Here is a 25,692-nt window from a genome sequence, read left to right on the forward strand (position 1 = left end):
CGAGGAGTTGCGCTACAATTTGGTCAACGATTTAACCGACATGCCCGCCAAGAAGGTGGTGCCCAGTGCCTCACTCAAAGAGCACAACACCAAAAAGAATGTGCAATGTAAGTAAACGAACTGACAGCTGCACTCATTGTCTGATTTATCTATCTATCTAAAATAACTATCCTCGATGTGGCATGATTGACTAATTGTTTGATTCGAAACCTTTTTATTTTCATGATTATTATTTGGTCCCAAACAATTAGTTCGTAAACAATGTAAGTGTTGCATGAAGCAATCTCCCATTTACATTTCATCGCACTAACATTTTTGTATATCTGTAATATCCATAGACATGTCGCCGTGCCACTTTAAGATCTGCAACATGGGCCGCAAACGCAATGCCGGCTCCTATGTGCCCTACTGAAGAGCAGAACTAACAGAACTACACTGACAAGTAAACCACATCTGTCTCCCCTCCTCACAACAATGAAAAACCAACTAAAAGCAGCCAAGAGTAAAATAAAAGCAGAACAATTTAACAGAATTTGCATTGACACAGATTTGTGGAACGCGTTCAAATGCCAAGTATTGTCTATTGATTTAGTTTTGAGAAACTAGTAGTTATGTTAGTTACAATATAATGTCTCGACACACTCACACACACACACACACACACACACATACACCGACACAAAGAAACCTCTCCCCTAGTCTTGTCTCTCTTTCCCCCAACTCCCAACCCATATGAACACATACCAAGTATTTCCATATTAGTTGTATGAATATTATCTATGATTCTTGTTGTATTCGAAATACATATTAAGCAAAAACCTTATATATACTACAAAATATTTATTAAAAACCTAAAAAAGAACAAACAAAAAACACAAAAAAATGAATGATATATGGCCAAGTTAACTGAATAAATAAATAAAGGACCCGGAAAAGGGTCGCCCAAAAATGTTAACAGAATCGTTTTTTGTTTTTTATTCAAAGCGAAAACTTTTGCAGACCCCAAAAGCAGGCAGCCCCTTCGGAAACATGCAATATGAATGCCGAAAAGTGAAGCCTGTCTTGCGGCAGTGCGGCAAATATAGTTTGGAACTTTAGATTTTGAAGTTTTCGGGTACTCAACTAGGAGACAGAGAACCTAAGTTCAGGCTCTTTATTTCTTGATACAATTTCCTGAAGATATTCAAGATACGGATTTCCTATTAGTTGTCTGTCTTTCAGGGTTTTATGCATTTGTTGGCACTTTGATAGCTTTATACACTTGTCCAACAAGTTCTTGTGATGCATTTGTTTCACATATAGTCATAAAAATATGTTTCTTGCGATTGTGTTTGCCCTTCAGGCGATTGCTTTACATGTCAATTAACAGGTGAGCCATAAAAAATGCTCAAAGTGTGTGTTTAAATGGATTTAATTGTTTGTTAGTAGTCCGCCTCGTTGATGTTTTAATTGCATATTAGTTATTGATTGAGTTGCTCATTGCATTGCATTAGTTATACATATACACTGGCGTGAGAGCCAACCATCAATGCTTCCCAGAATATTCATCTGTTTCAGAGCATATCACGCAGCCATCGCTGGCCAGTAGCCCGTAATCCGAGTCATGCATAGACCGACCCCCGTGTTGCGGTTGCAAAGGCCAAGTGCCACTGCAATTTGTTTGGGAAAAGTCAGCTCAGAAGCTGAAGCTGGTGGACTGGTGGACTGGTGGGCGTTGCACGTTTCCATTGGCTTTTGCGGAACCATCAGAAAGAACTCTGGCTACAGGATATGAAATATTGAAATCGATCGCATTTATGGTTCAGCAACTTAATGTCATGGCGGCGCCGTTAGCCATAAAAAAAACGACATGAAAAGCTGAAACCAGAACGCAAACAGTCAGCACAACTACAACTGGTGGTTGTAGTAATACTCGTAGTAAACGCCCAAACGCGTTCACAGGCTGTGAGAAAAATGTTAAACAGCTGGGCAGATCGAATCTAAATACAAATTTGAAAATGTAGCAGCTCTGACGTGGCTAACTGACCCGCCAGAGACCTTCGACTGTGCCTCACATTTATGTATGCTTACACGAAGTGCACTTCGATCCGTTTGCAATTACCGACTCTCAAGTGATTCATGCTCAGCTATAACTTGAATAAACATCAGTTCTCTTTCTTGTCTGTTCTATTTGAATGCAAAATTGTCTTGTAATTAAACGTGCTTTTGCCTGATTCGTCGACAAATTGCCACTCGGCTGCCGTCGGAGCTGTTGATGCTCGCGAATTATGAGCCGCAACATCTCAATAAACGTACACGAGAGTGGATATGTACTTGCAGAGATCGCAGCTAATCGGACAAGCTTCCCACGAAGCTCAGTGGCAGTTTGTTGGATGCTAATTGGGCCACACACAGGCGCAAGTGGGGAAGCTCATTGGTTTGGAATGCTGATAATCTTACAATTATTTCTTGTGCCAAGTTCATCACTCAAAGCGCTCCTCTACTCATTTGAAATTTATTTCCAAATCATTTCAATAGTTTTCCCACACGCACAATCAATACGAACTTGAGGCTGAAAATGATTCCTAAGCTGCCCCCATGGGGAGTCCCGCACCATCATCCTCACACCTCACAACTCTCAGATAATTAAGCATCAAAGTGTTTAGCCTTTAATTTGAGATCTTTCGGTGGAGTCAAGGTCACCAACTAATTGATCAGCGAACCAAAGCAGAGCCACGTACATAAACTGACGAAAGTAAAAGTAAACCAAATGCGAATACGAATATGAGTACCAGTAAGAGGGGAATACTTATAGACTTGATCATTTAATTAACTTAATTTAGTTGTTTAAGCTGCCTGTTAATGGGACTTTCAAATCTGAAACGGCGCTCCGTCTTGAGCCCTGGCAAAAATGTTCATAAACTTTTCAACTCTTGTGGGGCTCCGTTCAGAATTATATTGGAATTGTAACACAAATTGCCTGATGGGTGGGGATCGTGGCATTTCTCACACACTCCACTACGTGGTGCCTGTGGCCTGCCCTGCTGACTCAATCCTCACTCGTGTGAGAAAATTTTAGACTGCAACTGCAAGTGCCACTGCAACTGCCACAGCCACAGAGCCGGAGAGCCGCAAGACAATCGCAATTGTTTTGGGCTGCCTGTCTGCACTCTGCACCAGATATGCGCGGGTTTTATTATTATTTGTATGGCGTTCTGAAACGGCATTGACAAGGCCACACTTGGAGTCAGAGACGGAGCTGGAGCTGGAGTTGGAGTATGATGAAGTGCCAGCGCACTGAAATGAAATGAAATGAAATGAAATGACGCTGCCTCGTGTGAATGCATTCGGCAAAGTGTTTTCTGCTCTAAAATGTGTAATTTTCGTAGCTAAATTCCTAAATGTGTTCGAGCCACAAAGATTTTCCTGTACATGCATCAAAGATGTAAAGGATAAACCAGATTTTGAACGCACTTGACATTGCCAAGACCAGCCTCCAGGCATTTGTCCAACTCATTGAATTGCCTGCCAACATTTTCATTCATTTCTTCATTCATTCATTCATTCATGGCACAAAACGTGCGTAAACGCACAACTCGTTTCGGTTGGTAGAAGCGGAAAATCAAAATAATGTCAAGCTGGCCGAACAACTCTGTGGAAAATGGCAGTTAAGATTAGAGCAGCAAGTTGCCTGAGCCAACGTTATGCTCCACTGGCGTTGATCCGCGATGAACTTGACACATTTTACGCTGCTTCGGTGCTTCAGACTGTGCAAACATTGTGCAAATGAACTAATTACAAGACGGGGGACCATTGCACAATGGCTAGCTGCATATCTACATACTTGATGGCTAATTACAGCTACGATTGCCGCAAATGCCAGAGCATTAGAGCGGGCGAGAGAGGAGCAGGCCCATCCCCCAAATGAGGGCACATTCAAATGGCGAAGCTCCATTAATCAAACCGCCTGTCCATGGCTGACTGGGAGTTGCAATGCTTCACACACACTCACACCACAAAATGAATTGCCTTTTAATATCAAAGATTATAAGCCAAGAACTGTCGATCAATTTGGTCAAGATTTTCGGTCGATACTTCGGGCTACGAGTCTATTTATTTATGACTTTTGTCTGCACGAAATTGAAATGAATGTTTTGAGGTGTGTTGTGCGGCTTTTGTTTTTCATATAATTAATGATCCATTAAGTGTGTGGAATGAAAAAACAATTTAATTTAGGGTTATTTCTAGTAAGAACCAGAGAAGCTTCCGCATTTTTGTCTAATGAATGTCTATCACTTTGTTTTAGCTTAATTATGGGAAGGAAGGAAGAGTTTTTCCTACTTTTTGGCACGCAAATACCACAATGCCCTCTAATTGCAAGAATATTTGTAGCTGGTTATCGTTTATATCCTTTTGAGTTATGCATTTCAGTGTACAAAGTGAATGGGCATCAATTAGCCAAAGGCTCACACAAAACGTCAACTCAATTTCAAGCGGCAACCCATCAAACTCAAGAGATTTAATTATCATCTCTGCCTGCCTGTCTGCAATTGGAGTGCAGAGATTCGAGCCAGCCAAAGTCTTGTTACCGGCATCAAAATGATGGCTAATTGTTATTTTTGCATATGCATTCAGGCGGCTGCTTTTGCATGTTGTCTGATCACACAGAGAGCGACAAACAAAAAGAGAGAGCGAGCGAGAGAGAGAGAGACCTTACATAATAATCTAGTTAACAAATTGTGTCATGTGGAGCTAGCTGCTGCTAGCAACAGAGTAACCGAGTAACCGAGTAACCGACTCAACTGTCTCAATCTCCTCGGCTCCTCCTCGTGTCCAACCGAAATCCGACAGAGCAGCTGCAGCCGCAGCCGCAGCCGACACTTTCGAAAGTCATGTGCCCCCTCTCCAATCCCCCCAGAGCAGCAGAGAGTGGGGAGAGAATAGAAATAGAGGACTTGCATAACACAGAGACAGAGGACAAAAAGGTACTATCGCGAGGGTGTTGGCCTACGACTGCATATAAAAAAGTCATTAAAATATTTAAAAAAGAAAAATAAATATTCCCCATCAAAGCAAAACAATCTGCTGCTCTGTGCTGTGCATAGTAAAAACTCACGAATTGGCTCCTTGGGGGCGGCCCACAAATGGTGGTCAGCAATGGTCGTTTACCAGACTAAATATGATAGATCTTCGAAGGAAGGGGGAGCAGAGAGCTCTAGGGAGCGACAATCATGGCTTGGCTTAGGCTCTGGGGTGTGCCCAGTCCAAAATGTAAATCTAGGAAAATGGGGAAAAAGCTGACTCTGACTCTGCTCTGTCTCTGTCCGCTGGCAATTGTGGGTTAATGGGTGAATGTGCTGTTTGAACTACATTACAATGGATAATCAGTTAGTGGTTTGGTCCAGGCCTGGCTTCAACTCGTTGGATTGGTAAGTGGCAAAATATTTGTAATGCGAAAACCAAACAAAACACTTGAGCAACTTTTGAGGGAAATTATGGGAAAATTGCAGGTTAATGGTTGCATTTTCCTGTGCACTCCCCATGGCTATGATTGAGCTGCAGCACCCATTGTTCTTTCTCTCTGATGTTTGTCTAGAATCTTCAGTCGAATCGGCACTTGGAAGTACATAAGCTAGGGATACGCCTCTGGCATGTACTCCTGTCGGGCATAAGCCTCATGTGTGCCGCTGGACTGCCAGATGTGTCTGGAAATTGAATTTAGTATTGTAACAAGGCGTCGACACCCACGCAGGCAGAGTAAGAGTCAATGGCAGCGCCAGAGTGTTCCCCAGAGAGTCAAAAGTTAACCGACTTCAATCTTTGATTACAGGGCAGCCACACGTCAGTTGTGCAAGAAGCGATTGCCAACAATTGTGCTGCGGTTAACCGAAAGGGTGGAGCAGCGGGAGGAGTGTGGAGTTGCACACAGATCATAAGAGGCGGCATCTGAGACATCTCTGTTGTGGTTTTGCCACTCAAAAATTGTTGCAGCAACACAAAGTCCAATAGGTTTGTGTCTTTCTCTCACTCTGTCTCTTTTTCTCTCTGGCAGGATCATAAGTTGTTGCCTAGAATAATGCTAAGCCGGATATGTACATGGCAATGAGAACAAAACAATGCGATAAACATTATGGACATGCCTTTCTGAACAATGAACAGACATTATCGAGAGCCAATAAATCAGCAAACTGAGCCACAAATTTCAACAGCAACTGAGACTGCGACTTCGACTGCGACAGCGACTGCGACTACGACTGTGAGTACGAGTATGACAATGGGCAAACAATTACAAAACCATATAAAAGCGAATTCGATACGAGAAATCTAAAGCGGAAATTTTGTAAAGCTGCCACGCCCCCTCTTCAGCCCAGAGCCGCAGTCTGCAGTCTCTGTACTGTGGGATCGTGGTGAATGCATTGCGAAAATGCATTTGGGGTATCGCGAATGCAAGCCAAATTCGACCTAAGAGGCTTGCTCCAGCTTCAGGTCCGCTCTGGTCATGGCAAATTGCCTTGGCTTGGAGTGTGTCTCCCATTCTAAGCCTGGCCGAAGCCCGAAGGTCGGTTGTCGCCAGTCTTCGGTCCAAGCCTCTGGTTTTGGGTCGAACAATGGAGGTGATCTATGTAAATCTCGAGCGACATAATTGCATGGATTAAGCTGTTGTCTGTTTACTGACTCTGTTTGGGATCTTTGGCAGCACCCAAAGCAAATATAATTGGACAGCTGATAAGGCACACGCCCACTGAAAGAGCTGTCAGGGCACCCAAATCCCGCATTAAAATCTACAATTTTGGTTTGAAAATTGTTTCCACTGGTATTACAATTTGTAAAGGAAAAGCCACAACAACAAAAACTCAATCAAATTGAAATCAATGTTTGGGTTTAACCCATAAACAATTCGACCTTGCGGTTGTCTTATGTATTTTTGTGGGTGCACTTTACCATTAGAGGCAAAAAGTGGTGCCCAAAGTGTTGCAGCGGGAAGCTGGAAAGATTTTCTTGATAGATTTCGTGGAACCCTTTTCCCCCCGATAGCTGTATGACAAGCATATTCCATGATTTCATTAATCAATTAAGATTTTCTTGGCTTTTGTTCAGTGATTGCATTTCAATTTCGAATGAGCAACAATCCGCGCTCTGGTCAAGGTCAGTCTTCTGTTCAATTGCTGCAGTTAATACATTTTTTATTTGAGTTTTTATCCCCCTTTTGGGTTCATTGTGGTTGCCACAGCCACAGCCACAGCTATAGCAACAGCAACAGCAACAGCTATTTTTGTGGCATTTGCAAAGATCGGTAGGTAGCCAGCCACTGGTCAAAAAATCATGAGTAAACGTTAATTGCCATGGAGTCGATCGCAGGTTTGTGTTTCAATACCTTAATTACAATTGGAATTTTGCATAATTAATTTAAATTATAACCCAGGGCACCACACTCATAGTCTGCTGATGTTTGCTGTTGACTTGTGATCCGACTTCCATCTGGGGAGAATGTTGCGCAAAATATCTGATAGAACTAAAATTCAAATCAAACGAATGACTTGGGCAACGAACTTGTTTCGCATATTGCTGCACACACAACTAGGAAGGCTGCAAACATTTTGCCACTCAATCAGCGCGGCCAACAGACTGAGCAACAAGGCAACGCACACAAATTGCTTTAATTACAACAAATTTGCTTGAATATGTATCAACTATAGGTGTTTCGGAGCAAACAACACTGAGAGAAATCGTTTAAGGCACTCTGAAGTTCTCTTTCATTAATTATTTATGTATTTATTTCAGTGTTGCCTTAGCAAATGCTCTTTGACTTTTTACCTGACACCTCCAAATCACGGCAGCAGCTAGAAAAATATGCCTAGATCTATACAGTGCTCCACTCTACTCTGCAGCACTCCACTCAATCCTCAAGTGACAAGCCCCACAGATCTCATGACGAGTCAAGATTTGCAACTGCTTCGGACCACTTGGGCGTTGCATTTCTGCGAATCCGAATCCGGCTGTTGCTCGGACTGGATCAGATCGGATCTGGTCTGGGTGGTCTGCCGGTCTGCCGGCTACTGGAACTTCTCGCCTGACTCACAGATTCATATGTGGAACGGATCTACTACGTGAAGCACTGCAATCTTGAATGGCATAACATGCGCTGAATAATTAAGTCAAAAAGGAAACGAAACGTATGACCAAAGAGGTTTTGCATTCAAATATTTGTTATTGTCATAGTTGGGTCAGGACTGGTCTGGTTTAAGCACTGCACTAAGAGTGCTGTGGTCTGGGGAATTTGCACACATTTAAGTAACGGGCTTGTCTAAATCTAGGAAATGTAACTTCTTTTCAAGGAACTTAATCGGTAAGAGAAACCCGGTTTCATTGAGTGTTAGCAGTAGGAACTTTTCTTATTGAATTTTTCTTTGACCTAAGCGAACGCTAACGAAATTCGATTCCCTTTCTAGGCCCTTTGTTTGCTGACTCCGCTCCTGTGTCGATTTCAACTGTTAGTGATCCGTTACACACTGTTTGCTGCTGGTCGTCGTTTTGTCGTGATAACCTTGAGAAGATTGCTTCAATTTTTGTTTTAGTACAGCCCAGAGACTAGGACAGATAAACAGACAGGCAGACAGACACGTAGATAGAGACTGAAACGACAGTCAAAGTCGAGCTTACTAATTCGAGACGATTTATTAAATGAGACAAAGCAGGGCAAGTACAACATCGCATAAGACTAGAGACCAGAAAATGTGCCATAAAACATAAAACAAACTGCGAGGCAGTGCTCAAAATATGACAAAACAAAGCACTTTTTGGCCGGGTAATGAGTCAGGGTTGCATTGGAGGAGTTTTTGGCCATAATGATGTGGCGCCATGCTGCGCCCCACTTCGGCAACGTCTTCCACAGAGGCCCCGGCCCGGCACCCTCCCACTCTACTCTCTGGTTTAATAAGCAAAACGGCCTACATGGCAATTAAAAAATATACAACAAAAATACTCGTAGCATTAGCAACATTAAGTGGAAGCTCCGATCGACGACGCCCAGCATTCAGGCGGAGGGAAAAATAAAAATCCATAGAACATAGACAAAATATTGCATGGGAGAGCCACGGCGAACAAATTGCAACATGCAGCAATCTGATGGCGGGGCAGGGGCTGGGGCAACACCTCCGCCCACCAAAAAATGCAATTTTAGTTGCCATGGAAGCTATTGTTTTGTTTTATACATAAATATATTTAGTTTGTGGCTAATTCTATTCGTGCTCGAGGACTTTTCTATGCGAGGGAGCAGCCAGACGGGCGATTCAAGAGGTCATTTCAATTAATCGTGATGGGAGATGGAAACGAGCACTCATAGATAGTTAGGCTAATTTTGTTATAGACTGATCATGATTTTATAATTAATATGAAATTGTTAATGCATAATAAATGGGTATTGTTTTTGCTTCTCCTACCCTGGCACAGCCTCCAACATATTTTCGTTGCTTTCGGTTTGTTTTACATTAGTTAATAACGTACTTATAATTTCCTTACCTATTTAATTAGGGTTTTGGGTTGTCTTCTCTTTCCCATGGTACTCCCTTTTGTCAACACAATTCCCAGCAATTGTTCCATTTTCAGCCCGAGTCGATCAACAGTTATCTCACAAATCAGACAGCTTCCAGGCAAAGCAGAGAGCAACAAACCACAGCCCCCTAGCAGCAGAGGTAGAGACAGAGGTAGCGGCAATCCAAGGTGGTGCGACAGTGAGGGTGAGTAAGCTCCCGCACCACGAATCGTCTGTTATTTTACGTCTCCGCTTTATGAGCGCTCTCACGAAAGCACCTCACCTTTATTGAGCACACCATGGCAGCAGTGCTCTACATCTAACTGAACTTCACTCTCGTTTTTCATAAAGCACAAAATTACCTGCGAGACAGCGTTGACGTTGGCGTTGGCTTCGGCTTCGACGTTGCTATTGAAGCAAGAGGAGAGGAGAGGAGAGGAGAGGAGAGGAGAGAAGAGGAGGAGGCTTCTCTTTTGCGCAGCGGCAGCCGTTGCTTTGCTTCGTTGTTTTTGCTATTGCTGACCGATTCGCTCGCTTTGGCTTTTGCTTCAACTTTGGCTCTCTTCGGTTTGGCTCCGCTGTTGTTCGTGGGGCCGCTCGGGCGTTGTCTTGCATATATAAGCGGGCTCCTTCTGGTTCTAGTTATCAGTTGAATCCAGCTCAACCCATCGCATACACTCGCGGCTCTAACAAACCGAACTCCAAACAAACTCCCAAACCATTCAAATGGCTTTCTTCAAAGTGAGTGAAAAAGGATCAATCGAGTGACATACTACATATCCTTTCGCTGCTCTCGTGTTCATGTGTTCCAAACCTAACCCTCCAATCCCCTTATTGTGCTCTTTCTTCTGTGTACAGTCCCTGATCTGCCTGGCTGTCCTCAGCGTGGCCTCCGCCGGTGTCCTGCACGGTGGTGCTGGTCTCTATGCCGCTGCCCCAGCCATCTATGCTGGCCATGGACATCCCGATGAGGGAATTGACTACCATGTAAGTATGCGACCATCACCATTCTTTTGGTGCACTTTGCAAGATCGTCTGCTCTGGCCTGTGGGCCAGGGTCGTGGGCCTTTGCTTTTGACATTTGGAGATTTTCCCACGACTGTCCATTAGCATAGCCAGCGGCGTCGGCGTCGGTGTCGGCGTCGGCAGTGTTGCAAGTGTTGATGGTGGTGGCATGGCGTGTGGCATGCACATTAAATTAACACCTGGATCTTGTACCATCCACAGGCGTACCCCAAGTACCACTACAACTACGGCGTAGCCGACTCCCACACCGGAGATGTCAAGTCTCAGCATGAGGTGCGCGACGGTGATGTTGTGAAGGGATCCTACTCCCTGGTGGAGCCCGATGGTTCAGTGCGCACCGTGGAGTACACCGCCGATGACCACAACGGCTTCAACGCAGTGGTGCACAAGACTGCCCCCACCATCCACCATTCCGCACCCGCAGTGGTCGCCCATGCTGCTCCAGTGCTGGCTCACTCCGCCCCACTGCTGTCCCATGGCCCTTCCATTGCTCACCATGTGGCTGCCGCTCCCGCTGTGCCCTATGGCGGCTCTCTGGCGCATCATGCCGGTGTGCCCGCCTACGGCTATGCCACCCACAACACCCACGCGCATGTGGCCCACTACTAAGGAGAATGGAGGGAGGATAACCAGCCACCCACTTGCCACCATGCCACGCCACACCACACCACCACCACCACCACCACCCGCACCACACCAATCTTCTGTAATTTATTAAGCACGTTGACGACCTCACAAAACCCGAATGGAAAACGGATGATCGATCCACTGATGAAGCCCTGATCCAATACTCAGAACAGAATCCAGTCATGTCCATCATTACCATGTGTATATAAGAGCGAGGGAGAAGACCCAATCAGGCCATCTCTCTCCGTCTCGCACCCTGTCACCTCTATGCATCTGCCTATCTCCCTTCACCACACACCATTGCATTGCCGTCTCTGTCTCAGCTTTCGCGCAATTCTCCTTTTGTTTGTAATATTTCAAACTTCTCTTTTTGTTGTAAATAAGTTGTAAAAATGCGAGTGAAGAACGATGAAAGCCCCAGCAGCGCAGCCCATCATGCCACGCCCACACGACACCAACCTGAAAAAAAAGATGAAGAAAAAATGAACAAAAAACCAATAAAAAAATGAACAATCTATACGTATATTGTATTATATAGAAAAAAAAACAATTTATGTGTCTAATTTAAGTTTGATACTGAATACAGAATGTAGTGAATGACAAAAACCCAAGACGCAACCGCTTTTTTTTATTTCAACGATTCTGATCATGAATACAGTCATGAATACATTCACTTTCCATTGGCAATCGATTCTATTAACTATTTCTAATTATGATTTGCAATCATTTATGAAAGTTATGGAAATCGATGGGTAGATCCACTCACTAAAGATCACGTCCGTTGATTGACAATTATCGAGTGGGATAATTTGTGGGCGGTAAGTGGAAAAGGTGAAGGCAAGCTCTGCCAATTGATTAGCATTAAATTAATAAACAACAAGTTACCATTATTATCTGTAAATTGAAGAACAATCTCTGGCAAATGTCTCTGTCGAATTGAGACACGTGCATGTTGATCGGTGGATGCATTTGGTTTGGTCTTGACATACACTTTGGGAATATTTTTGATCTTCTGATTGTTGTAGTTAAACATATTTATAGAATATAAACGAAACGAACTAAACTGGAGGATAATTGCAATTACTCTTAATAAATTTCCTCACTTGACAGAATAAAAGAGATATCAAGCAACACTTCCAAATATCCAGAAATGTTTGGAATACTCGCTAGGATTCCCAAGCCCAGGTGTCAAATATTCCAGCTGCCTCATGCTGTATCCATAGGCAACTTTTGGGCTATCTTTAAACCAAAGATAAAGCGGAGCTTTAAAGCGTTTCAGCAGCAACGTTAGACAAATGTCTTATATGTCTGTATACTTTTAGGCCACTTTCTTAGATACATTTTAGAGTGATATACTTTTTAGCTACTGAAAGGTTAAATATAATAAAGGCGCACGGGGCGTGGGAGAAACAAACAAAAAAGGTAAACAGTGCACATTCAATATAGGAAACGAAGAATGGTCTTAGCTTCAGACTCGGAAAATATCAATCTATTAATGGCACATCCTTTTCGATATTTCATTAAAAGAACATCAAACATTTAGATAACTTTTCCTGCTAATTCCCAGCTCCATTTAAGACAGTTCATTGAGCCAGCGTTTATATGCATTAAAGGTAGCTGCGACCCTGAACCCTATCATCTTACGCACTTCTCTCCCACTTAGGAAGTAAACCACAAGTAAGTGCCTCTGCCTTTTTCTGTCGGTAAACAAGCTGCCACCCAATGCGGCCACAAGTTCGGGGGCGTCTCTCCCTCTCTGCGAAAGACAATAAAACATAACTTTGAAACATTTAAGTCAGAAGAGATGCTTCCGCATGCAACAAATCTAGTCATTTCCGTCACTTTTAACGTGCGAACCTCGACAGCAGACAAAGCGAAATATTGATCTGTTAATGGGCACAACGTGGACCTGGCCAAACAAATGTCTAACAATCCGAATAGAGACACCCATGCGAAAGCGCTGGTGCGGGGGAAGAAGCGTTTATCCGAGATCTGGGATCAGCGAAGCGTTTAAATGTACGCAAAACCAAAACAAGACAAAAGGCTAAATATCTCATACGTGGAGTCCATTAATTAGCTGAAGTCTAAATGCGACCAAAGAACTGAATCCGACAGTTGCCGCCTTTGGGGCGCGGATTCAAGCAGCAACAGTTAAGGTCAGGCTGCTGGGAAATGCCGGAAGGAAGTTTCCGCTGGCTAACTAGATCCAACTCGAGTATGGAGAGTACTTCTATTTCCCCTCTGCCTCCTTGTAGACCAACACACAGTTTGGTGTGCCAAAACTCCAATGTAACTCTGTTCAATGCCGAATGGAATGGACTGTCCAATGCAATGCTCCAATAACCTTTAGTTGGCCAGCAACTTCTTCATCGATGAATGACAGTTACTAAAGTTTCAGTTTTTCAACTTTTGCCGTTTCTTTTTGTTGCCGTTTTGTTGCTGTTGCCAGAGACTCCAACTAGTTGACATTCAAGATGACTGCCTCAATAAACTGTCGCCAACACGTGCTCTCTATATGGTATCGATTGCAGTCTCTGTGTTTCTCTCTCTGTGCGAGTCTGTTGCGGCAGCAAAATTAAGATGCAACCTCAAAGATATGCATCGATCGATGGCGATGGCGATACAATTTATAGATAATAAAATAGCTACTGGTTTCCATTTGCTTAGGGGAACAGAGGATGAGATGCTTGTCATCTGCTTGTTTTGTGTGGCACAGTGTGAAACAATTGCTGATAAATTTGTTCTGAGCATGTAAAGTTGGTAGTGAAATCTGTAAATGGCGAGCACTTGGAATCCGATATCAATGTCAATACAAGCTCAAACTGATTGAAATGTAAATTAGAAGAAAGAAGACTTAAAATTGGTTTCTGATTTAAAGCTTACCCCAGCCAGAGCTTCTTGCTTTTATCTTCAATCTCCCATTGAAAGAACCTTCTTTAAACCACTGTAAAAATGTTAAATGTCGTCTGGCTGTCTGCGTAATTGAAAAATTCCATTAATTAATGAATAATGTTGCACAAGTGCAGCTCGGACATAATCAAATAGAAGTTAAGTAGAAGCGCGCATAAATAATGCTAAATTCCAGACTGCCAGAGAGGCAGAGCAGTACATAATCACGGCCCACCAACGACTGTCAGAGTCAATTATATAACAATGTTAACTGGATTATTTGAGCCGTTAATTTGATGCATGGCAAACAGTCTGCAACAAATTGGCTGAAAAGGTGCGAAGAATTCGCCTGAAATTTATAGCAGAGCCCAGAGCCCAGACCCCAGACCCCAGCGATGGAGCCCTGGAGCCCTCCAGCAGCTCCATTCATTTGCATTTTATTACGGCGAACGCATTTGCCACGGGTCATACTGTAACACAGGGCTCTCCGCTCTCCGCTCTCCGGCTAACAATGGTCACTCAATTGGAGATGCGGCAGTACGCTGGGGCACTCAACCATGGCCAACTAAGGGCGACAACAATGACAGGCAGCAGCAAGCAGCAAGCAGCAAGCAGAGGCAAGAGAGCAGCGCACCCACACTCAACCGCTTGACTTGCAACATTCGCACCTTGGCCGGCTAGTCACTCCAGAGTCATTTCGTTCCCCATGTTCATGTTGCAAGCCCCTTGTCGAACGTTGCCCAGTGAACAGTCTCCGCTCCCCATTGTCAAATTAGTTGGTGTGCAAACAAGCTGGCATTAGGTGACCGAAAGTAAACCAAGTCAAAGTCACCATTCCAAGCCAGGGGAGAGAGGTTGCCATTACAGCCATGATCCAAGCTGCTTAACGCCAAATGTGCGGCCTCATGGCAGAAATTGCACTGACGATTCCCTTGAGTGCCTGCAGAATGGAGTTTTGGCTTTGCTTTGGTTTGCCAATGAGCTGCTATTCAATTGCCACAGAGAAGAGATCCCTCATTAGCCATTGAGGCAGGAAGGCAGCTTCAAAGGCTTGCAATCCATAGAAAGTATCCTGCAAAAGAGATGTTTATTCAAGTAATTTCCTCATTCAGCTAGAACCCCTAAAGCCCCTTCTAAACTGCCCTTCACCCAGACCTCTTTAGCATCATTAATATCCCCTCCACAAGTATTTATGAATATTTACCAAGTTTTAAGTTGATTCCCAAAAAGCGAAACAATGCCCAGCCACGCACATGTGTAAAAAGAACTAGAAAAAAAAAACACCGACTGCATATGGAAAACCTTCGGAAAATGCCGACAATCGTTGGTTAGTTGAATTTTCCCAAGTCTAGCAAGTAGCAAAATACTTTGGCGGCATGCAAATTGACTTAATCTAGTATTTAGTTTTACAAAAACCGCAGTCGCGGTAGCCAACACAAAAAAAATTGGAGACAATTGTTTCCATGCCACACCGAAGGTTGTTTCAGGCTCTTTTTATCTCCGACCTGCCATAGTTTTTCTACCTTCTTTTTTGTTGGTTTGGTCAGGTCAGTTTCAGATTTGAAGCTCTCCCCGTCCACGCGTTTAATTAGAGTCTTTAGCACCGCCCCTCGCAACGGTTAATTATGTGAAAAATCCACAAGAAATGTTGACCCGAACATTACATTAAAGTAGCTTACATTACGAGTGGAGTGGAGTGGAGTAGATTACTATTAGGAGCCACATAAATCATTGCCGAGACTCTTTTGCGGTTCGACAATATTTAAAATTAGTTTTGTTGTCTAAGACCAGACCGCAATTGGCACGTTCTCGCTGCGCTTCAAGGATGTGCATAAACCTAAAGATTATTGATTGAAAATCCGTCTCAGTTTTAGGGGTTTTTGCTTGCAAAAGAACTTTGAACAGTCATGACCGAAGCAGCAGCAACTTCGATATAGTTTTCCACATCATACGAGTGTCTTCTTTTTTATCTGCCAAAACCCCTTCCCCACCGCAATCCCAAGACGTTGCCTAATGCTAACCAAAAGGTCAGTTCTAGAACCAGCTAAGGAATACGATTTCATTTAATTTGCTGATTGTCATAAATCGTTCGATCTTAAGTGACTTTTGCTTTCATTTGAGGTCTGAGACTCTGAGAGTCTGGGCATAATGCGCTTGACCTTCGGCTGAATGCTGAGAGCCACAGAGACCCCATGGAGCTGGGGGGGGGACAGTTTTTTTACTGTTGTTGGCTGCCATTGAAGTAGATCACTGAGAATTTCGCATGTGCCAAATAACTAGGGCCAGCGCTCGCATTGTGGCAACTGCAATTGCCGGTTGCAACTTGACCCGATTCGTATTTGATTTAGTTTTAGACTCAGTTCTTGGAGGCTTGACGATTAATTCTTTGGCTTTGGCTACGGTTTCGATTTCAGCTTGATTGAGAATTAAGTTGTTAAGTCAATTGGTTTTTGCTTTGGCTGCTGGGCCCAGCAATCAAGGAAATTCATGATTAACTCCGCTCGAATGATTAATTTCGCATAATTCTGAATAGAAGTGATTGTCATGGGAGACGTCATGGGATTCGTAGCGGATTTTGGGAAATGTGTCGCCAGTTTGGTGGACTACAAAACAACAACAACGACACCCCATTCAGTGGGGCAACAGCATCACATCCCATGGCTGCCACTGCTCCATGCTGCAACATCCAGCTTCATTCACATGGCACATGGCATGGCAGAGCACAGCAGAGCGGGAGCATAAGCTGGCAAGAAAGAGTGTGGCAGAGTGTGGCAGACTGCGGCAGACTGCGGCAGACTGTTGCGGAAAGTCAGCAGCGCTGTGGCAGAGCTGGATCACCGCCGTGGCGTGGGGGCAGCGCCAGCCATCGCCACAGTTGACTGACTGAGAAATCAAAAGTCTTGGCATTGTGGTGGGCTCTGTCGACTGCGCTGCCTGCGACGACTGCTCTGCCGCTGGGGTTTCGCACATTTTCGCGCTTATTTAATGGAAACTGGCTTTCAGAACCGCCACAGTATTCCGGGCAACTTCGCAGCGTTTGTATCCAGTGCCGTTGAAATACCCCAAGTAAAGCCTCAAAAAACAAAATCCTCATCCTCGTGTGCCTCGTGTTTTCTAAGGAACTTTGTTCATGTGTTTTTATTTTTAGCAAATATTCACCACATTTCAAATCGAATTTGAAACGGAAAACAAATAATCCAACATAAAAATGGCAAATATCTTGTGCTTTGTGATCCTTTCGTTGGCTCTGTGCGCCAGTGTGGCTGTGGCACGACCAGGATATGCTCTGGACTATTATGTGAGTTAATAATCGATTAAAATAGAGACTATTATGAGTGAAAAATATGAACAATAACATAGTTGAGCAGTGTGAAAGTCATGCAAAAGTGAACAAACACTTAAGAAACGCTCACTTGAGTCACCCAATCTGTGTTTCAGTGATACTTTATCCTTATTTTTCATTTACAACTAACTTTTTCCTGCTTTAGGATCATCCCAAATATGCCTTCAACTATGGCGTGGCCGATCACACCACAGGAGACGTGAAATCGCAGCATGAGACCCGCGATGGCGATGTTGTCAAGGGTAAGGCACTGGCACAAAGCCTATAACAAAAACGTTTTATTAACAATTATTTCCCTTCGATTAACTGCCCTCCCTCAGGCCAATACTCTTTGGTTGAGCCCGATGGCTCCATTCGCACTGTGGACTACACGGCGGACTCCATTCATGGCTTCAATGCTGTGGTGACCAAATCCGGACCCACTGTGCATGCCCAGCAGTTGGTGGCCAAGCCAATTGTTGCCCACAAGCCCATCATCAGCCACTACGAGCCGCAGCAGCATTACGTGAATCATGTGGCACCCGTGGCCGCTGCCCCACTGGTGGTTGCCGCCTCTCCAGCGCCCTATGGTGAGTCTAACTGAAAGTGGAAGCTTTTCTTTCTTTAGTTTTTTGTTAGTTTGCGGGCTTAGCAGCACTCACCCTCCAGTTGGCCTTCAGCTCAATTTCACCTTGGTGGCACCTTCTTCTTCTACTTCGCACCCACTCCCGAATATCCCCTAAAAGCTGACATTGTGGTTACACTTCCACCCCACCCAATTCCACCTGATCTGTCTGATCTTGCTCTTCCAGGCATGAACACATATCGCATGCTAAAGCTGTTCAGGCGTCATGCCAACTATCTGAACAATCAATACCGCAAATTGCGCCCAGACGAAGACGTTGATGAAGCAGATGATGAGCTTGGAATTGATTACTATGCAGCCTACTGAGTCTGCCACTGAGTGTGTGTTGTCGCTGCCTTCTCTGTGCTGAATATCTTACCATAATTCCATTGTAATCATCGATTTTCCAGCTTGGAGCTTGGGTGGCAGTTGCATTTAATAAATTGCATTGAGACGCATCGTAAATCATATCATAACGTGCCCAGTCATGCATCTAAGCTGAATCACTTGCTAATTGGCCTGGACGGAAATGTGGCCCACAAATGTGTAACATAACATAACATGGTTGACTAACCCAAGCCACGCCCATCCAGCGATTACCTCACTTTTGTGCCCCAGCGATCTGAGCCAAAGATATCTCTGCTCTCGCTTTGTTTTTGTGTGTGCAGCTTGCACTTTCGGTGCTCGTAGTTCCCACAGAGATTATGTCAGTGCATCATCTTTCCAAAAAACAAAAACTACAGCAGCCGCAACACATTTTTCATTTCATGGAAAATTGCTGCCGCTTCTTCACAGAAAATTTCCATACTGCCCCCCCCCCCCCCCCCCCCCCCCCCCCCACATAAAGACTTCAGCATAAATTTCTCAATGTCGCAATGCTTTGTTGTGGCTGGGAAATGTATTCACATTTGGTGAATGCATGTGAAAACTCATAATTGCAATTTTTAATTGAGAATTATCAGCGAAACGCACAACGCAGCAAAAGAAATCAACGCCCAAACAAAAGACTTAAGCAGCGAACTGCAACACAAACTTTGCATACAAAATGTGCAGGGAAAAGTAGTATAAAGAGGGTTTCCTTTCAACAATTCCCTGTGCCAGTGCCACATGGCAAACAGCAAATCAAAGTCATAAATACTCGCTTTAAAGGGTAACAAAAACTAATATCTAAAGCGGAACAGCACCTGTGACCAATTGACTCGTGCACAAAAACTTATTGGCAACGCGCAAAAGAGACAAAACCCAAAAATACTATAACCAGCCAAAAGAAATTGCCAAGAAAATTTGTTTGTTCAGCATTAAAATTGTATTTTGTTGTCTTTGTTTGCCTTTTGTGGAGCCACTTGCCAGCTGTTACCACACTTTGTCTCTTATTTTTTTGTCGGTCATTATTGCAACAAGCGTCGCAGAGTAACCGAAATAAATATAAGAAAAGACAACAAGCCCCAGCCCCACTGCCCGTGCTAATGTCTGAATCTATTCAATCTTCAAGTGTCCAAGCATTACGCCCCAGCGCCCCAGGTGGCACCCATCCACTACGACTACGATGATTACTACAACCAGGGACAGCAGTACGAGTACATTCCCCAGTACGACTCCGGCAACTACGGACACTACGCGAGTCCCTATGCGGGCCACTACTAAGAACCCACACAGGAGGCACACACTCTCTGCGAAATTACATCCTAGTTTTGTTAAGCAAATTTAGTTCTTACTCTTACCACCACCCCCCCGCCTGGTTGCTGGCTGTTTCTCTCAGTGTAGCTTGCACGAAGAACTTTGAGATCTGCGCTGAGAACTGCTCCAACAACGAAGCGAACGACGATGAGGTTAATTTTACTTAAGTTATGCGAAAATTTCTGTATGTATAATAAAGTTTCGGTAAAGATCTTTTTGTAAGTGGAAATTAGCTGACATTAGCTGTGGTTTTTCTTTTAAACAGATAACAATAAAGATAACGACAACTAAATAATATAAACTTTATTGTTTATCTTTGCATGGTGAGGGATTTGTGGGATGTTATTCTGAAATAAATATGCAAAATCCACCTTCTAGGGACTCCCAAGGGAAAAACGGAGAATATTTAATGGAATCTGCAGCCTGTTTGACTGCATGTAGATCGATTCCAGGCAGTGGTTCTGGTCGCTTTCTTCCCTTAGCAATCACTTCTTTCCTGTGTAGGAGGTGAACATTTGCGGACAGCTCTTCTTCGACTTCCACACAGTTTAAGATGTGTTGGCTGCCGTCTACATCAACATTCTCTAAGTACTCACTTTGCTACGCCTCTGCCATTTGCAATCAGGCATCTGTCTTTATTCGATTCAATTGCCGCTTTGGGAGCCCTCCATGTTGGCGTCACAATTTACACTTTCGCATTAATAAGCTACACAATTGGCCAGGCCTAAATCGATGTGTCTCATGGCCAATTGAACGCGCTGAAAGCTCTATTTCATTTGTGGTTTCCATGCTGCCTGTTTAATCAAAGTTTGCTGTTTCCTTTCGGGCTTTCCCACCAACGATTTATGTGGACAAACACTTTTCACGGTCTGCAAAATTTGCATCTGCTTGCATAAGCTTCTGTTGGCTTTTTTTTGCTGTTTGTTTTTCTTGCGGCTTTCTTTTTGGGCTATTCGTTTGGATGGCCCATTTGTGTGGCTTAATTGGCTCTCAAGACATTTCTTCCGGTGGCTTTGGCCTGACCCGCGAGTTTGGTCAAAACTGCCAACAGCTGGTAGATGAACAGCAGCTTTGGGCCCCAAGTAAAAAGCTTGGCTTTAAGTCAGGGTGTTTGTCTACACTGAAGTTGTGGAGCAGCAAAATTTCCAAAGACTACTTTGGGGCGTGCTTCAGGCAAGGGTAAATGAAGCAAACTTTTGTACTAAAATGTATATCAAAGTCTCACACTTGAAGCATAAAAACGCCTAGCAAGTTGATTTGTCCGATTGACTGTCATAATCGGACATGGTCGCGCTTCAACGTATACTTAATGTTTCAGCGAAATATCACCCATACGTCGGGGGTGCTGCTGCTGCAACAACAAGTCATGGAAAATCCATGCCATAATTGTAGATTTCTGATTGCTGCTAATCTGCGTACATGAAAACTACATGGCGTTAAGTAAATGTTTGCTTTTTGCCAAACAAATTTAATTTCCATTTGATCTTAATAACTGTTAATGGCGCGGACCAGAAGCTGTAATTGCAACCAGTTGCACGGCCACAGGCATTGCACAACGGATGTTGGTGCCGTTTGCAAGCTGGAAGCGTCTTCTTAGTGTCATGTTTGTGGCCCAAGGTGAGAGCTAGACCAAGAACTGGTACCCACCTCACTACTGGCCGCAAACACTTCTCGTAGATCGTTGCTTTGCATAAAACGCAGATTAACTCGATCAATAGTCGTAAGAGTACGAGCACGTTGAATGAGTTATGGGATGCAGTTGCTGCACAAAGTATTCAAATAATTTGTTCCAGTGCGGGATTACATCACGAGGGGGACCAGATCCAGACAGGGTCCAGAGCCAGAAACCAGACAGAGTCCAGATATTAAAACCAGACCGTGTCCAGAGATCAGCCGTTAACCAGACTAATCCCAGATCCAAAAACCAGACCGTGTCCAGAGATCAGAGTACAGCCAGAGCTGCAGTTTAGGCCACAGCCAGCGATGGGCTTGCATAATCCCCACACTCATTTGGGCGCATTAAGATTGAATTAAAATCGTTGAGATTTTTCGGCTCCCAATGAAAGTGACAATTAAGAAAAAAAACTGCAACTAAAACTGTAACTGTAAGCTGTAAATAAATAGGAAAACAAAAAATAGAAATAGTTTATTTTATTTTTGTTGTTTTGTGAGTGCCAGATGTTGACGGCTCGTCGTCGCGCCCAGCCAGAGGAGAGGTTTGGGCCTCAAGCCAGAGACAGATGCAGAGACAGAGGCGGCGCATAAACCCAAGCACGGGCCGACCAGACACGTCAAACCTCAATTATAGTTAACGCCAGCAGCAGCAGCAGCAGCAGCAGCCTGCTTGGCTCCTATGTATAAACATATGGGCATATAGCACATAGCACATATGTATATAGCTGGGGATATCTAGCAGCGGCACAGGTTGCCCAAGTGGACAATTTAATGTGGCTGTCATGTTAAATGCCAGCCAATAATTTTAGCCTCATTTTCGGGTAACTAAGAAATGGTTCAGTTGGGTGGTGGTCCAGCGTAAAGCTGGCAGACAAATTTCACAATTAAAACACAACAGAATTCTGTGCAGGAAAAGTTTTCAATGGAAAACAAATTAGCAAATTGAAGTGCCAGCTGTCACAATTGTTTGCCATCAATGCTCTGGCAGCGTGATTACAAATTTCTATATAATTTTGTTATTTATTACAGACACAAATCTGTGCGCCAAAAGCAAACTTCAATCTCATTTTATTAATAGCCAATTTACGATAATCTGCCATGATTACTTCCGACTAGAGGAGCCGAAAACAAACCAACTTGCTAATTGTAGCCCGATTCGCCATTTGAAACAATTTCAATTTCAGCAACCGCAAAATAAATCTCAGTTTTGTTGTGGCTCACAGCTCAAACTCACTTGAACTCCATTTTGCGGTTTTGTTGAATATATTTTATGTGTTTTTTCTTGTAGAAGCTTTACAAAATTAAGCCATAATCGTTTGCCGCGCTGCCGATCTTCTGAAAACCGGCTGAGCCGAAACCTCTTAGCCAGCCAAGAGTATTATTGATGATTATTATAGCTTCTACTGTGGATTGGATTGCGGCTGCCATTGTTGGCGGTTGCCAAATTTAGCATTCATATATTGCAAAACACCTCTTTCGATTCTTTAAGATGCTGAACGGCCGGACAGACGGACGGACGGACAGACAGCCTTTCAACATGCAAAATCCGCGAAAATCCACACGACCCTTTCAAAGTGATTGTCGTCCGTTGCGGGGCATCACCGCATCCCGAGGCACGTTTTTGTCTGTTGTCTGTTTGTAAATATATGTATTGCAAAATGAGTTGTAAACATGTGCTAGATGGTTGTATCTGTGTGTTATTGACTCATGAAACAACGTGAAAGAACATTATGGCAGGTGGGTAGACGTGATGGTACTTCTTGGTGGGGAATTTGAGGTTAAATTCTATTAAATACCCGCTAAAACTGTCACTAAATCATACACTTTGTCATATATCTTCCTTCCTGGAATTTCCCTTACTCTCTTGTCTTATATACCCCACACACCCTCTGTTTGCATTCACAGACAGCCGCCTGTTGGCTCCGTCAGCTCCATATGATGCGTCACTTTTACTATCAGCATTGAAAAATCTTCGTTTTGTTCGCTTAAAAAAAAGGAAATAAAATCAACAAAATGGAGAAGGAAAAAACCAAAAATAATACAGAATAAAGGCGAACATCGTTTGCCGATTTTACAGCCAGCTGACGAGCGCAAGACAGCCATGGCAGATGGGGGGTGCCATGGGGTTATGGTTATTATTGCAATGGATTTTCAAAATTTTGCAAGGCTTTATGTGCCTGCCTGCCTGCTTGTAGTGGCTGCTGCCACAGAGGCAGTGGCAGAGTGCAGTTTTGTTGCCTGTTTTTGTGCCTTTTTTTGGCTGGTTTGTGTGATGTTTGTAACTAATTTGCGGTTACAAGCGCAGTCGGGTGCTCGTTTTTGTGTGTGCTCGGAGTGGTCCGGAGTGCAGCAAAGTGCGGCATCATGCCCTTTTGTTGTTTGCCTGGGTGCTTATTGAATCCGATTTGGGGCATGAGGCACCCATGGACTCGCAATTATTGTTCGCTGCTGGAGCAGAGCAAAAAGTTAATTAAATCACAATCGAGGCGAGGAAGAATTGCACCAGAGAATGATCTAATTTGGCAAAAAACAAATACAATCTAGATATATCTAGATACAAAGTTATGTGTTGTACAGCTCTGGGGGGGTATGTAATTATGTCTTGCCACGATTTTCGTGCGCTTCTTTCTCCCCCCAAAGTTGACAATCTAAAAACTCAGACTGATCTCATCTGCCTGCGCTGAGTTGGGCATTGGGTGAGCGTTGATAAACCTCCAGAGTGCACTCCAAACACTTCAGAGCCCCCGTGGCGGCTAAGCAAAGTGGTTCAGTTTTTCGAGTGTTTGCCATTGATATTGTTGCCTACACAAACAGTCTGCTGTACTGCGGAAAAAAGTAAGTGGCAAGGAAGTACTGCCAAGGTAGGTACTCTTTAATCTTGTTGCACTTTCATTTCTCAGCAAAAAATAATGATGAAAAATCTTATTAAAACAAACCCAGAAATCTGTAACAATTACTCATTGAATTTCAATTTGCATAAAGCATAAAGCAAGGTTCAATAACATAAATTGCCAGACATCGGTCTGGGGTTACTCAATCAGATTTAGTTTCAGTTTCAGTTTTTAGTTGCAACTTTCGAGTCGCTGTTTGCAACGTGCACTGGCAGTTCCCCTTCAATTGGCCCTGGCCACAACTTTCATATGCAAACAAAAAATATTCTCCAATGATTTTCCATGAACTTCACTTTGCATTTGCCCGCCAGATTTTCCATTTCGATCGGAGGCTGATTTTTTTCTTTTTCTATTTTTACTATTTTTCATTTTATTTGAGTTTTCGGCAAGTTGTGGCCTTTTTCCGCAATTGTCGCGAACAATTGTCATTGTCATTGCTGTTGAGGCTGCTGGCGGCCTGCTGCTGGCTGGGGGCTCCTATTTTGCTTTTTCTCCATTATTTTTAGCTGACTCTTTTTCGGCATTCGGTCTGAGTTGAGATTTATATTTACCCGCTGCCCATTTGGAGCACATTATGTAAATTTCTGTACATTTAAAACGGGTTCGCAGCGTTTTAAAATTTGTCGGTTGTTGCTGCCTGCTGCTGCCTCTCTGTTTGTGCCTCCTTTCCCGTTCCCCTTTCGCGATACGTATCGCATTCGAGTGCTTTTTCGGAGCTGTCCTGGCCATGCATTTTAATTGGTAAGTGCAGCGACACGAGCAGGCCAGGAAAAGGCCTTAAAAGGCCATCAGCCACGACAGTCCCTGACGGTTTGGCTTGCCTGACTTGGCAAAGAGATGTCCACAAAACAAACGGTGGAAGTGCTCACGAGAGCGGCCTTGAACGGCATCTTCTGCTTTGTACCCCTGACATTATGTAAGCGAATCGAGAGAGGGAGCGCCGCTATTTAGAAGGGGCAGTGTAAACGGCACTGCCGTTGGTCTTGAAGTGGAGTACAAATGCGGAAGGAATACTAGGAGTGTGATAAGTGTAACGGGTTTGGATTCCCTTATTCATATATGGAGTGCAGGGAGCAGGAGCAAGATATAGCAGAATTTATTATAAAAAATACATTATAGATGCAGCATTAATATTTATTGCCAATAACCATTCCGCGCTTAGTGCTTCACGCCATTTCAGGCCATAGCCGTTATGGGCTATAACCATTTTTATATGTCACCGCCTTAAGTCTTGGCCATTTCAAAATGTTCACGCGTCTGCAGTTGCTACCGTGTGAGACAGCCTTATAAAAAAAGGCTTTAAAAATGATTCTCTCTCTTTATCTATGTTGGGTTACCCTATCCTTACTAAAAGTACCACTATTGTTCGCTTTTTGCACTACTGAACAGAAACATACATACATATATACATAAGTACATACATACTTACGCACTGCAGCGGTTGTTCTTT

General features: G+C 43.7%; 3 protein-coding genes across 3 annotated transcripts in view; all 3 read left to right on the forward strand.

Moving 5' to 3' along the window:
* Nucleotides 1–866, forward strand: part of LOC117587122 — a 4,048-nt gene extending 3,182 nt beyond the window's left edge. Inside the window, 3 exon segments of the mRNA XM_034277622.1 lie at nt 1–107; nt 252–263; nt 339–866. The exon segment at nt 1–107 is cut by the window's left edge and continues 8 nt beyond it. Coding sequence (XP_034133513.1) covers nt 1–107; nt 252–263; nt 339–412 — 193 coding nt within the window. The 3' untranslated portion in view covers nt 413–866.
* Nucleotides 867–10,141: 9,275 nt separating this feature from the next.
* On the forward strand, nt 10,142–11,542 carry LOC117587033 (cuticle protein 7). The gene is made up of 3 exons (XM_034277459.1): nt 10,142–10,252; nt 10,370–10,498; nt 10,739–11,542. Exons 1-3 carry the CDS (start codon nt 10,238–10,240, stop codon nt 11,144–11,146), a joined length of 552 nt encoding a protein of 183 aa, XP_034133350.1. The 5' UTR covers nt 10,142–10,237; the 3' UTR covers nt 11,147–11,542.
* Nucleotides 11,543–17,065: 5,523 nt separating this feature from the next.
* LOC117587032 (larval cuticle protein A2B) lies at nt 17,066–19,906 on the forward strand. The gene is made up of 5 exons (XM_034277458.1): nt 17,066–17,119; nt 17,202–17,351; nt 17,542–17,638; nt 17,717–17,965; nt 19,493–19,906. The coding sequence occupies exons 2-5, from the start codon at nt 17,262–17,264 to the stop codon at nt 19,642–19,644; spliced, it is 588 nt and encodes a 195-aa protein (XP_034133349.1). The 5' UTR covers nt 17,066–17,119; nt 17,202–17,261; the 3' UTR covers nt 19,645–19,906.
* The last annotated feature ends 5,786 nt before the right edge of the window (nt 19,907–25,692 follow it).

Source organism: Drosophila guanche, unplaced genomic scaffold (assembly GCF_900245975.1).
Source record: "Drosophila guanche unplaced genomic scaffold, DGUA_6, whole genome shotgun sequence".
NCBI lineage: Eukaryota > Metazoa > Arthropoda > Insecta > Diptera > Drosophilidae > Drosophila > Drosophila guanche.

What these genes read in the sequence shown, in the direction of transcription:
- LOC117587033 (XM_034277459.1), top strand. An exon ending in ATGAGGGAATTGACTACCAT is followed by an intron (nt 10,499 to 10,738) that starts GTAAGTATGCGA and finishes TACCATCCACAG; the next exon opens with GCGTACCCCAAGTACCACTA.
- LOC117587032 (XM_034277458.1), top strand. Translation starts at nt 17,262, where the DNA reads ATGGCAAATATCTTGTGCTTTGTGATCCTTTCGTTGGCTCTGTGCGCC. An exon ending in CGATGGCGATGTTGTCAAGG is followed by an intron (nt 17,639 to 17,716) that starts GTAAGGCACTGG and finishes GCCCTCCCTCAG; the next exon opens with GCCAATACTCTTTGGTTGAG. An exon ending in CGCCTCTCCAGCGCCCTATG is followed by an intron (nt 17,966 to 19,492) that starts GTGAGTCTAACT and finishes TCAATCTTCAAG; the next exon opens with TGTCCAAGCATTACGCCCCA.